This window comes from Pygoscelis adeliae, unplaced genomic scaffold (genome assembly GCF_000699105.1).
Source record: "Pygoscelis adeliae isolate BGI_AS28 unplaced genomic scaffold, ASM69910v1 Scaffold38, whole genome shotgun sequence".
NCBI classification, from domain to species: domain Eukaryota; kingdom Metazoa; phylum Chordata; class Aves; order Sphenisciformes; family Spheniscidae; genus Pygoscelis; species Pygoscelis adeliae.
The window spans coordinates 19,675,660-19,689,917 of NW_008825614.1; the positions used below are offsets into that span (position 1 = coordinate 19,675,660).

The 14,258-nt window shown below is 41.4% G+C and overlaps 1 protein-coding gene across 1 annotated transcript in view; it reads right to left on the reverse strand.

Annotated features, from left to right (window-relative positions):
- EPB41L3 (erythrocyte membrane protein band 4.1-like 3) overlaps window positions 1–14,258 on the reverse strand; it is a 98,799-nt gene that overhangs the window by 5,785 nt on the left and 78,756 nt on the right. The window contains exons 13-18 of the mRNA XM_009333072.1: window positions 13,304–13,870; window positions 9,263–9,316; window positions 7,335–7,370; window positions 6,447–6,638; window positions 552–674; window positions 1–39 (exon numbers count right to left, since the gene is read on the reverse strand). Coding sequence (XP_009331347.1) covers window positions 1–39; window positions 552–674; window positions 6,447–6,638; window positions 7,335–7,370; window positions 9,263–9,316; window positions 13,304–13,870 — 1,011 coding nt within the window. The remainder of the gene's footprint in view (window positions 40–551; window positions 675–6,446; window positions 6,639–7,334; window positions 7,371–9,262; window positions 9,317–13,303; window positions 13,871–14,258) is intronic.

Consider the following 14,258-nt stretch of genomic DNA (forward strand, 5'->3'; position numbering starts at 1 on the left):
TTCACTGGAAGTCACCTCCTGAGATGTCGTGTCTATTCTCTGCGCAGGGGGAGGAAAAAAAAACCCTCAGCGTCAGAAGCAGACAACACTCCTTGCAGTAGCTCCTCAGCTTAATGTGCTGTGAACATAAATAAAAAAATGGGTATTACATTTTGCCAATTTATTTCTCTCACGTTGTAAGGGTTTTCACTCTCAGGACATTATCAGAATAGTAGAAATGAAAAACAAAGCAAGAACCACAATTTTTAAAAGTGAAGAGAAATGTCACAGTGTTTTTCTCGTTGGTATTTTTGCGTGAGTTTTATAAAGGCAAAATACAGCACCCTGCAAAATGACCAAAATAAAGTAAAATGAGACAAAGCCTGTTTTTTTTTTTTTGTTTTTCTTTCTGGTGAAGTTTCTACTGTGGTCTATTGTAACAAAGGAGAAGGCACACCAATGCATGCGTTAGTTATATAGGTTCCGCGTTATGCATAAAACCAGGAAACAAAAGAAAAGCAAAAGTAATCAGTGTGCAGTTTTAACGCTGACGGAGGGAATCAAACGGCCACCTGAGCCCAGCTATGTGAAGTGGAAGTAACCCCTCCTATGAACTCAGTCGGTTTTCTGGCGGACTCTATTAAACTGAAGATATCTGAACCATCCAAGGTTTTTTCACCGGTGGACTGTTTAGTCTAAATAGACAAAGAAATGTAGAGTCATACACAGAAGAAAGGCAGACCCACGTGCACAGACATATTAATTGCCAAAACCGGAGGCAGGGACAGAGGGAAGGGAGAGAAGGTTGCGGGGGCATGGAGAGGTTGGAAACAGGAAAAGAATGGGAAAATAAATCCGAGCAAATTCATAATGGCCGTAGTAAGCAATAGTTACAAAGCACAGTTGTTAGCGTTGGCATTTTGCTGGTTCAAGCAAACCTTTTTTTTCCTTTTACTAACAAGCCACAGCAGCGATACTACATTTCAGTAACACAGATCTTTAAATAAACCAGAAAGGTTGAAAGCCTTATATAATGTCTGCTTCAGACTGTGGGACGGATTCAAAGTATGAGGGGAAAAAAAATAAGCTGGGTCGGCTGCTGTCAACATAAAGCCAGGCAGCAAGAGAACCGAAAGGTAGGGTGGTGTGAGGGGATTGCCTAGAAGAAGTCATGCTTTAATCTTTAAACCGTGGCGTGAAGTCAAAGCCACTCGTTACCACTACTTTTGACGCAGACGACTCGGTAACATAGTGAGCAGTAGCAATGGTAAATGGCTGTTCTCTGGAATATCTCCACTCAGACAGGCTCTTATCTCTCCGGGAAAATGCCCCTGCTTTTACAGCTTCACTGCCAAGGTGTTTTTCTGCTTTGCCAAGCTGCAAGCTTCCCAGTGTACCATGTAACTGCAAATCCTGGTCCATCTTTAGTGTCTTTTTCAAACTCTCCTCTTCAGGACTGTGCAACTGAGATTCTGCTTCCTTTATGGGTGTCAGAGAGTCGGACAGCTTTCTTTTCGTGCTCTGCACATCGGATCCCCGCCTGGCTTTCTCATCAGTGACAGGCTCGAGGATTTCATACTCGGCCACTACCGGAATGATTTTCACAGATTCTTGCACTTCCCTTTCCATTTTTTGCAAAGCTTCTACTGAAGGCTGTACTGCTTTCTCACCCTCTTTACCTTTACTTGTCATGGTTACAATTTTCCCGGATTCAGTATCATAGGACTTTCCTAGGGTGAACATTTTCTGCTTATTCTCCTCTTTGGATTGTATTTCACTTTCCAAGTCCTCAAAGCTCTGCATTAGAATGGTACTGGATTTTAATATCTCAGGTGGAAAGGCAGTTTTACTGCTCACAGTCACTACTTTGTATGCCAGATTTTTTTTCGATTCACCATCAACTACCTCAGAGGGTATTTTGTCTATAATAACCCAATCCTCAGTGCCCTATATTTGAGATATAAAAGCTAAATTAGAATATCTGAAGGTTTATCTCTACTTCAGGAGCACTAAAGTATGAAGACGTTTAAGAAATCAATGCTGCCTCTTCTGAAAGCATAGAATAACTTTTACCATTGTACCTCTTAGAGAAGATATGATTCCTTTGTAGATTCCCTCCCCTTAGACACCCATATAATGTGGATGCAGAAAGTTACTTTTGCCACACTATTTCTGTAGTAATTTGAAGCAGGGTAGCATTGTAGTGCATCACTTAAAATGATGGTTGGAATTATCCTGAGGTTAAAAACCATGTATCACAATGGTTCATAATGCTACAGTCAAAAACAAATTACAAAAATATGGCAAATAAGCCCATTCAACTGTTCCCCAGTTGTGACAAACACACTGTTGATGAGGTTTTGGAATAGTATGCATTTCTATGTAGCTGTAGCCTGCACCGAATTTCCTTGTTTTCATTAGAATAACATCAACCCCCTTTAGTATTGTTTAAATTGAGTAGCACAACACAGTAAATGCCATACTACTATAGATACTGAACTGAACTTAGTGCAGCATCTTTTTTCCTCTTTATACAAATGTGCTATGTGATTTGCTACGGCTATGTAATCAGCATCCAGTTATTTGACCTTAAGACCATAACTTCTGTATTTAACTAAGCAAATATGCTAGTTTAAAATCGAATGAATTAAAAATAACCTCTAGGGATGATGGGATACTTTTCTGGATAATGATTTGATGAGAAGTAACCAAAGTGCCAGCAGATTCTCCTTCCTGCAGCTTCTTCTCTATCACACTTGGCTAATAGAAAAACCAATAAGAATACAAAGTTCACCATCACTCAGCATAATCTGAATTCACTTGACAGTATAAAGGAAATTCATTCTAATGACAGAAATGCCCCATTCACCACAATGTTCTCAGTGAGGCTTATGCTGGAAATGCATGCACAACTGCAAACAACATCCACAAATAGCACCGTGCAAGTAGATTTCTAACTAGCAGAGAAATAGGTCTCTCTTAGGAAGCCATAAGCTCTGGAGGGTACTCATTCCTCAGAATTTGGCCCCCAGGTTACATCTCCCTCTGGAACTTATGAAATAAGTAAATAAAAAAAAAATGGCTTGGAAAGGAAAAAAGAAAATAAGAAATCACTGCCAGCCTATCAGACTGCATTTCAGGAAAGTATTATTTGTTTTTACCTGCAATTCAAGGAATGTAGTACCTCCCTTCTGCAAAAATATGAGTTTTTCTGATTTTTCTCTTTCTTCTTTGGTCTAATGTCAGGGGAATAAACGGTTTTAGTAAATGGAGGGTACATAGTCCACTACACTTTACAACAGCTCATCATATTTCTCCACTCTACAAATTATTAATTGCATGGTAAATTAGGAAACAGAATTAAACAGAACAATTTTACAGCAAAGAAGTTTCCAATAAGAAGTGAAATCAGTGTCTCTCTGTGATGAATGCGAAGCAGACACAAGCATACTGTTTGCGTAGCAGGAGAAACAGTAAATTGAATAACACCGGGTGCGGATGCAGTGCGTTCATTTCATCTATTATTCATTTAACTGTGTCTGGTGCCAACTTCCATGGTTTCCATCAATAGCCTAGAACAGGTGCCTCCACCTTCACCCTGGACTTAGCTCTTTCCTGAGTTTGCAGCCTTCCCTGTTGAAGCAGGCAGAAGGTGTGCTCTGCAAAGATTTCAGCTCTCCTTTTCTCCTTACAGGTACAAGAGGCCTCAGAGTCTTGTTCCCATGCAGGAAGCTAACCACTGCTGTATTATTCTTTACAGCGTGACACCAAAGTCCTCCTCACCTTTATCCCATCCGTGCCTTCCCAGTGCTGTGAGAATGAGAAGAGTATCTCTGCAACTTGGCCAGCTGGGACAGTTTTAAATGCTGGTAAGACTCAATTTCCTAAGGTACCGTTCCTAGTGTACCGTTTAAATACGTATACTCCACGTACTCAAGAAGAAAGGCACACGTTTAAAGAAAGATACAAAACTTCTAGAAACTTGAGAGAGAAAGGGAGAAATGGCTTATCTCCCTGGCTGTAATGAGATGCATAACTTCTTTATTTCTAAAGTGCTGGTTTAATCCAATCCAGGTCAGACTAAACATTGTCAAGGAGTTTGTTAATATGATGGCTTTCATGTTCTGCAGCTATCTGGCCACCATTATGGCAGATATTTAAAACTATATTTTTCATAACTAAAGAAAAACAAAGTATTTCCCCTATTATTGTAAGAAACCAGCTGGTGACTAGACAGGCTTAAAGTCAAACTGACCGAACACACACAGGTGCCAAATGCTCAAAGCACACATTTTGAAAAGGCGTATTTTCCCTTCTGTTCTTGTTTTATTCTATTAAAGAGCTACAGGTAACAGCACTGAATACATTTTTAAAGTGGACATGCTAAGTTAAACATGTAACTTCTTCGACTAGAAGAAGCTACTACACAACGCAGTTCTATGTGCTCTCTACCCTGACTGCCTCTGCATTTCTTAGTAGACATCAAGGTGCTTATTTTGACCTATGCATGGCTTCAGTTTTTTCCTGAAAAATTCCTCTCAGCAGGACATGTGAACTGAAACCATCCTGCTTAGCAGGACCAAAAAGGATGGTCAGATATCATCTACAGCAGGGGCCCCTTACTGCCAGAAGTCACCTCAGAGTTAGGCTCTGATAGCTCAAATCCACTCACATTTTTCCACAGAAATGCCTTCATTTGGATGAGATTCTATGGGACAGCTGTAGTTTACTCAGATCCATATAAGATATAGTAACTGGACATAGCTTTTGACCAAGAGAAGAGTTACCAGATAAGGATAACTCCTGCCCTTTTCCGTTCCAAATGAATGGTTAAATTCGGATGTGTTTCCTCAGGGTGAAGCCTACGTAACTGTGTAATGCTTTGCTACTGCTTTTGCGTTTTAATTAAAAATTGTTATTACATTTCTAAAGTAATAAAGACATGAAATGAACCGGGGGGTTTTAAATTTGCTTCACCTGCACTCCTCTGATTCAGGCTCAGCTAGCCAGCCACTCCCTTTCAACAGTTCCTTACATCTTTAATATGTTAAGCGCATCCTGTTTATTATACTTACAATTTTACTTTTAAGCAAGAAAACCTGTATTTTCAACTGCAACCAAACTAACGCGGTCGTAGGATCTATTATGATTCCTGAACAAGGCAGTAGGAGCAACATTAAGAGTCCTCAGCGCTCTCTCCAAAAGGTCAGCTTTGGGCACTCAGTCTGCTTTTTAGGTATTTTAATACAACCTGATGGCCACTCTAATGCATGTCTCATGTCCGTATCAGCCACTGGTTAGATGGGTATAATGTAGGAGAAGAGGAGTTGGGGCCTTTTTCTTGGCAACAACCCTTTCCCTAAGAGGAGAAGTTGACATGTCTTATCTGGGTGGCTCCAGGGATTCCCTTCCCCAGAGAGCCGCAGGTCTGCAATGTCAACCTCTAAGGTGGCAAAGCAGGAGACTTTCGAATTATACTTTCCAGCCAATTTTTGCAGAGTTCCTTACAACATTACATCAGTGCTGAGGTGACAGAAGCAAATTTTATGACCATTTATTGGTCTGTAATGCTAAAAACAAGTGGTAATCATAAAGATGATTCCTATGAGACAGAAACCAGATCTCCATCCACAATAGAATAAAAAAATTAATCTTCGTGCAGACCACACAAGCTTATTTCTTTTTGCTCCACTGGATTTAAACCCAGACTCTGCTTGTTTTGAAGAACTATGTATTTTACGGCAACATGAATGTTACAGTTTCCTCTACATCTCATTATCTATCCACAAACTGAATAAAAAGCAGCTTTTTAATTGGCAGGTTTCTTGCAAACACTTAAAGACTGCACAGTGAGCAAGATTTTTTCACGCATGCACACTGCATGAAAATGTACACACTTAGCAATCTGCATTGGATCTTCAACAAAACGGTATCCAGCAAACTGCAGCAACTACCAGTTCCTTCATGGAACTGGCCAAGCAGGTCTAATTATCATCATTATTTCTCCCCCGCCTTCAAAGACGGAGAGTTCTGCCCTTTGCTCTGTATTTTCTTGTCAAGCTTGGTACCCCCATCCATCCCGCTACACTGCTGCTCCCAACCAGTCACCGTTATTTAGATTTTCTCTCCATCACCTTCATGGTTCCTTCCACGCATGGCTGGACTTCCTCAAGCTCACCGAACCCGTAAGGAAGCCTGCGTTTCACACCCTCAGAGAGACCCAATTCTGCCACGCGGCTTCCAGTGAATTTCATACTCTAACTATATATACACACATATATATATATATATATATAAAGGTACCTGCTCTTCCTTGCATGTTTGCTGCTAGAGCCTGAGTGCTGAGAAAACAGGGAGCAACGGCAAGTGGGGAATGGCCTCTAACTACGGCCTCTAATCTACTGAGAGCTCTTATAAGCAAAAACGAATAGACAAATACGTAATGAAGCCTTTCAGCTCACGCTGACCTCTTCAGGCACTAGTGGTTCAATCATAGGAGCTTCCTCCTGCCTTGCTGCAAGCCGAACGGGAGATGTGGAAAGCCTCTTCTCCCACTCATTAGACACAGCCGTTTCTGTGGAGGTTTCCAAGAAGGTGCGTTTCAGCTCGCTTATATTGGTCTGATGTTTCATCAGATCTTCCTGGGTTTTGTCTAGGTCCTGGACAGTTTTAAAAGAATAGAGCAGTTTGTAATACATCCTATGCCAACCAAATTTTAGAGCCAAAACACACAACTTGGTTAGTAAAGAGGGACGTAACATCTCAGGGAGCCGGGGAGCACAGCACTAACACAACACTCTGTGAAAATGTGGCATTTTGAAAGAGAACAGCATAGCATATCTCGTACAAGTGAGTATAAAAATACTCTTAAAGAGCTTATCCGTATCACTATAATTTACACCTGATAAAGAGGCTTCAAACAAACACACACACACATACGCGCACGCATATATGTATTTACAGTACAAGTTAGAGGAGTCATCATAATCTGAGAAAAAAAGTATCTATTTGATTTATTAGCAGGTGGGAGTATACAGTTCATGCATCATAGTGCAGGTTCACAGTTTACCACTAAAACTAACACACATGTACGTACATGCACTGGTATATACCAATACCAACCTCTAACATAAGATTACTATGTTTGACATACACATTTTCACCCTGTATTCGCTTAATCAGACTATTCTGAAAGAAGTGAAAAAGAAAGGGAAAGGTAAGGGACACAGTATTGAAAGGATACAAAATGCTGTTTCTACACATTTCTTCACAGAGAACCGACAATAACATGCTGAGAGAGGTGAACACCTCCAACATTGATACTTGACCAACATCTGGGCCTTTCGTTTCTGTACCTGTGCCTTTAGATCTCCGTCCTCCTCTTGATCCGACTGCCAGCATGAGAAAGATTGGAAAATAACACCTTACCCACTCGTATGGCCGAAGGCTTTACAAAAATTGGTGAGAGGAACATACTAGGTTAAGGTCACATTTTCTCTAGGGTAAGGGCTTAAGGAGAAGGAGTAGACACACTGGTTGACTTTGCACGGTTCTCCTAACTCAAAGCAAGCCTCCTCTTTTCAAACTTGTTGATTGTGAACGAAGGAATATTAAACATTTTCCTTTTATAAGTATCATTGGTGCGCTCCACATTCATAGATATCTATTTAGGGAGCAGCAGCTGGACCTTCTCACCGAGATCGCAGCCGGTTTTGGACCAAGTGGCAACTGCAAATTCTTTGGTAGTCCATAATCCCAGAGTTTAAACGTATGACATCTCCTGGGCCACAGGCTAAGCATAAACTCGCCAAGTGTAAACGACCCGCAACACTTTCTACAGAATGAAGCACATTTTATTTGCTTAAAATGTTATTGCTCTAGCCCCAGTCCCTTTTTTTTATTTCTATAATTTAATTTCCTATTTAGCCTGTATATATTCTTTCAGGATCTATCTCCAGCGGTCGTCTTCTGGAATGGCATACACATCACATTCACTTCAGGTCACGTTTTCAAAAGCAATGCAATATGGACTGCCCAAGCAGCCCTGATTCTGAGGGCTGAATTTTCAGATGGCAAGTATACCACACTTTTTGAAAATCAGGTATCCATAAGGAAAATCGAGGTTCACATAATCTTCTCCCCTAAAATAAAGATGGCAGCTAGGGAGATTATCGTGCATTTTTGATTAATAAACTGAACATTTTAAATATCACGGTTTTAGGATTATGTTTTACTTTCTGTGTGGCTCAAGGCCTGAAGCCATACAGTGCAAGAGGCACTTCAAAGCATTTTGTACTCCTGACTGGTCTCAACAGGCTTTATGTTGTTGCTCCGTTTGGATTCTTTAATGCTCACGCCACTTTTATTGTCGATTTTTCATATAGTCCTACTTAGTCAAATGACCCATGGGAAAATCTTTAGCTGTTGATTACTTTATAACTCAGTTCAAATCTATTATATTTACAGCCGAGGCCGAATTGCCCTGACACGTCATACAGAGAATTTTTTCCTTGACGATAATTTTAACAGCCTGAAATATTAATGAGATCCTACTGAAAACCTACAGTAGTGTTTGTGGTAAGACTTTGTCTTCCACCAGATGTCAGACCAAATTCAGCTCACGTTTGCAGCTGCAACCATATTAATTACGAAAACATTATATGCACTTCACTGGAGTCACATAGGTTTGAATTTGCCTGCACAGTCTATATACCATGTTGTGGATATGAGGCTTCTCAGTGCAAAGAAAATGGCAATTTTTTACGTTCCTCCTCTGAAGACAATACCTGGACTACTGGTGGCAATACGTGAAGATGACATGTGAAATTAATTCCAGGAAAACCTTAGGTATTTATAACCTGGAAACACTTTTATACAGAAAATTTGAAAACTGCTTTTTACTGTCTTCCCCCCCGCCCCCTCTCTCTCTCACAGGCTGCAGACTATAAGAGCAAACAAGCAAACTGAACAACCCAGGGCACAATCTGGCCAGCATGACCGTCCCGGGTGGGCAGCACTGGCCTGGGTGACACCCCACTACCTGCAGAGCGCAGAGGCCTCGCGGTCTCCAAAGCAAACTCAGAAACAAGAGGAACCCCTAGGGAGCACTGAAAACTCAACTCGACGAGCAAAGCTCTCGCACTCGCACGCGCGCACATGCACACACACGCAGAGAGGGATCCTGAACTGCCGTAGGAGACATGCAGTTTGGCACGCAGGGTCGGGAAGAGATGAGGCAGAACGCTCTCCCCTGCCGTAACTGGGTGCCGGCAACTGTACAAACCTCGGTGGCAGTGGTCTCACCATCAGCTGCGGTATCCGTCTGCTCACTGTCAGTCTATTCGGTTAGACAAGTAACCGGGTCCCAAGAGGAAGGCAGGAATAAAGAATAAACCCAGCTCATCAGTACACGCGGCTCACACGGGGAACTGTTAAATTCAACACCCCTGCGAACCGCATTAGCATTGCTTTTCAAACCACGCACAAGTCAAAGAAGCAAAATAAAAGTGCTATATTAGTAAACAGAACAGACTCAGAGGAAGACTCGAGGCGTACTGTACACAGTATATGGCTTTACTGGAACAAATTTATAAGCCAAACAAAACAGTACTGGAAAAGTGTTATTTGAATAGCAGATTTTTTTCTTAAGAAAGCCAGGTGGCTTTAAAAAAAACTGGAAAAAAAATATTTTCTAAACAAACTTTTCCTCCCATAATGTGTTTTTTAAAGAAAATTATCCATCAAATTTTTGTTCTAGCCGATATAGATTAATGTGGTATTTGACTTTTTATATGGAGGGGGAAAAGGTAATTAAAAAAAAAAAAAAAAAAAGGCTACTTTAACAGTCACCTGACTTTCAGCCCCTCATTTGTACAGAAGTTGTTCTTGTCTCCACATTTATACACTATGAGGCTGTCTGCATTACCAAGGAGTTCAAATAACCATACCCCCAGCCCATCTACTGTCTGTCTGTGGAGTAATGGTAAGGCTCAGATCCCACTCGCTTCCAACAAAGAGCAGCTGATATTGTTAACAATAGTAAAAAGAAAGAAAACTGGCATTAAAAGAATCAAAAATACTTCTCATTCCATTTAAGAATATGGATGAAAGCAGGAGAAAAATAAAAGTAACTCCACCCCCCCCCCCCCCCAACGCACCGTACAAGTGATAAAGATGAAACAAAGCACAGCATTGCACAGACTGATCTATCCCTGCTTTGCTCGACACTGTGAAGAACATTTTATTGGTGAACGCAAGTGTCGAGATTTAATAAATAGAGAGTCGAGTGTAGGTTACTACAGGCTGAGAAGAGAGTTCAAATGACTATTTTTGATGCTATGCAAGCTTACGGAAAACTAGTAAGTAAAGTGCGTGCTCCCTATTGCTCCAGATTGGCACATCCAAGTTGTTTTAACATCAGTGAAAGCTCTGGTTTTGATTAGTGATTTTCTGTGGTCCTCAGATAATCTAAAGTAACCCAGGCAGGTAATTTAAAGCTAGGACAATACATCTCATCCTCAGATCACATCAGTATGAAATAAGAGAAAAAAGCAACCTAGTGGTGGATGGAGTATCAGTCTTAACTTTGAATTTCCTATCTTCTGTCATTTTCTGACAACTCCAATGTTTCATAAAACTGCTTTTTGGTTATTTTTTCATTGCTTTGTTCTCTATCATTCCTTCCTTTGAATAATTTGTATTCAAAAGAATAAGTGGGCATTTTGGACTATTTGGTTAAGTGCATGAATGCAAGTTATATGCAATTTTTCAAGCAATAACCACTCACTAGACAGACCGCTTTTAGTTTTAAATGAAACTGTAATGCCAAAATAGTCTACCTAGCTGGTCAAATTGCTTTCATTCAAGTGTTAGAAAATTGTTTCTTTATTAGTGAAGGATCTCACATCTTTATAACATTATAAGCAATTGTAAAGGTATGGCAATATAAAAAAAATCTATGCATTGTCACGCCTATTGAAAAAAAAGAGGAATTAATGAATCTATGCATTTAGTCAACAGAAATATTAGCTGCTAAGGTACGAACACAGAAGCTAATGAAATCTAAGGGGTGAGAATCTGTCTGACTGCACAGACTGCCTCCAGATGCACTGCTCAAGGGAGAATGGAGCTCAGTAAGCTATGAGATTGGTTTAGGGTACTGGCTGCAGCCTTCTCCATCACTGTGTACAATCTTTTGTGAACTGGGGGAAAAAAAGGTTTCTATTTCTTTTACCATAACAGCAATGAAATCCTAAATAAGGCATAAAATTTGCTTTACTGTAACATACATGTCTGCTAATAAGCCAATCAACAGCCATGGAGTCAAAGTCAGCGTTACTGAGTTACTTGAAATACAGATCTGGGGTTATTGCAGAGCAGGGAATGGCAAATTAAGGCTCAGCAAGGCAGGTTTCCTCTGGAGTGGAGAGTAAGAAAGGTCAGGCTCAACGCCGAGACAGGCTGTAGCTGCTGGTGGGGCTCACGGGCGGGCGAGGGATCGAGCAGGGAGGGAAGGCAGCTATCTCCTGAGATGCTGCAGCTGCATCTCCTCTAACTTGCAATCGTAATTGCTGTGATTTGTTTTGCCAATGTAATGCAGACATGCCCGAGTTTAAAACATACTCACTTTCATGCAATATTTTGAACAAGAAATACCCCCTGGATTAGGCACAAGTCTGTGTTGTCTGCCAGGAAGCACTGCCAGAGTAAGCACCCTCATAAAAGAGCGACATTAAAAGCCTATTTTATATGTTTTTATGCTCAATACTTCCTAACTTTACTAATAAAAAGAAGTGCTCATTTCTGAAAGAGGAACAGACTAATGTATTACATAAACACTGCCTCGTTATTGCCTCTGGAGCTGGCACTGTATTAATGCTGTTATTGCTATTAGATTAATCCAAGCGCAGAGCTAATGCAAATTGAGACCTAAATGCTATCTCAAAATGAGGACGCGAAATGAGACAGCAACATTTTGGATGCCTTTTATCAGAAATTGCACATTATTATTTAGTAGTTAGGCATCACAGAGCCAAAAAGCTTCTAAAGAGAATGTTTTTACAAGATAAATTGATGCGACTTTTGGCTTTCCGTAAAAAGGAAATGAAATCCTGCACCAAGTCTTACAAAACCAACAGCGGCAGATGACACAAATGTTTAGATGCGCAAGCTGGTTTATTGAAGACAACTACTGCAACGGCATCGACAAGTGGCCAAGCCAGCTTTTTAGAAATGGCCAACTAATCTGTGATTATCTGATCCGGGGTTTTTTTACATACAAAGCAAAACCGTATTTTCGCGTTTGAAGATGAAGGGGAAAAAGGAAAAATGAGGAAAAAAGGAACTCATCATTTTATTCTGTCAACAAAGAGTAACTAGGCACCAGCAAAAACTGAGATGCCAGTTACTGTGTTACTTAAACAAGCAGATTCCTTTCCTTCTTCTGGATATATTATCATATCCACAGTTCCCAGAACCACTGTGGACTCCTCCTGCAGTTGATTTATCTGCCTGTGATAACCCTGGTGGCTTGAGGTATCGGTTTTGGCAGTGCTAATGTAACACTGCAAATGGCAAGACAGCCCACATGGCATACTCCCCGAACAGCTGCAGGACAGCCGTCCCAAACTAACCTCTCACTGATACATTGGATTTAAGCTTGGGGAAACAATTTAATCTGCAGCAGAGATGGGGTCAAGGCTGATAATCCAGATCCAGGTTTCGCTGGACCAGAAAGCCTTTTCTGGGCTTGGGCTACAGTTGATGGCCTCTTGCAAAAAGCAGAGTCCGCCTCAATTTTGAACACCCTGAAGTTGGTGAGGATGCCCATTATCCTTGGCTAGCTATTTATATAAATATAATCTATATACATACACATATACAAGCATGCATACATAATTATGCAGGAAATTGTACTTAATTCCCACTATTTAGATAACTATTCTAACCCTACTGTAAACTGACAGGGGGAAGAAAAGGTCTTGGTGGGTTCAGATATGACACTTCAGAGCTGATCAGTGGCAATTTGTTTACTGCAAGTCACTTTGCATCAGCTGACACAGTTCAAACAAAGCCACTTCCACACAGTGTTGTGCCTAACCCTGGGCCCCGAGCTGCACTCCCAACACGAGAAAAAAATAAAAAAGAAGGGAAAAAAAACAAAACCAACCCCCAAACAAAAAAAACCCAAACCCACCCCTTCTAACATATCAGCACAGACAGAAATGAGGCTCTGAAAGTAGGACCACTATTGCAGCAATCTAACACTGGTTAGGACTGAAGCACTGAACACGAAAAAGAGTGTGTTCGATGCCGAGGTACACACCTCTTCCTCTGAACTGTCACTCAGGTCATTGGCAAGTGAGGCACTCAAGGAGGCCGCCTTGGGCTCCAGGTAGCAGAGGCACATAGCCAGAGGAAAGGAGAGAGTGAGGGCGTATGGCACTGAGAAAGAGGCAGAGAGCAGAAAGAAAAAAATGAAGAGGAAGCAAGGCACCAGGGAGGGGGAGCGGATGGGAAGGTAGTGCTGCACACTGGCAGGCAGGAGGTTGGTTTCGGAGAGGTTAGGGAGCGACAGGTAGCCGTCGTCATCCAGGAGGGAAGGAAATGACTCTGGAAGTTGCAAGGAGAAGGAAAACAGCGTTCCGCCTTTGCCGGCTTTTTGCTTATAGCCGAAAGCCACGTCTTGCTCGGCGGAGCAAACTCGCCCCTTTCTGTCAGAGTCTGGCTCCAACTCGCCGTGCTTTGGAGGGCTCTCGTTGGGCCCCTCACAACCTAACGACTTTGTTCGAGCGCTCTCCTTGCATCTCCTGCGAAGCTTTGCTGAAGATGCATGGGGGCCAGGCTGCGAGGATGGTGAGGGGTGGCGGGAGTCAGTGCCAAGCAAAGATGGCTGGTGACAGAGAAAGAGCAGCAAACAAGGCGCAAAAGCAAAAGGACAAAAAGAAAACTGTAATTAGTTAATTTTCTTCCGTGATGATAATTTATATATATATATATATAAAATTATAAACAGTATTTTAACACCACAGCTTTCCAGTGAGTTAAATGGTGCATGTTCCCATGCCACACACCACAAGTATTAGTGAATCAGGGTTACAGCTTACAAAAGGCAACTTCTTCATTCAGCATTTGTCTAATCATCTGCAGCACAGGATTTACATAAAAACCTTCACGGCCATATGTGGAATTTCAGGTGCTGCCAATTTCCACTTACTGTAAGACTGGCTTCAGATCATAAGGAGCTTTCAAACATGAAGTACATGGAGAGCAACAAAGAA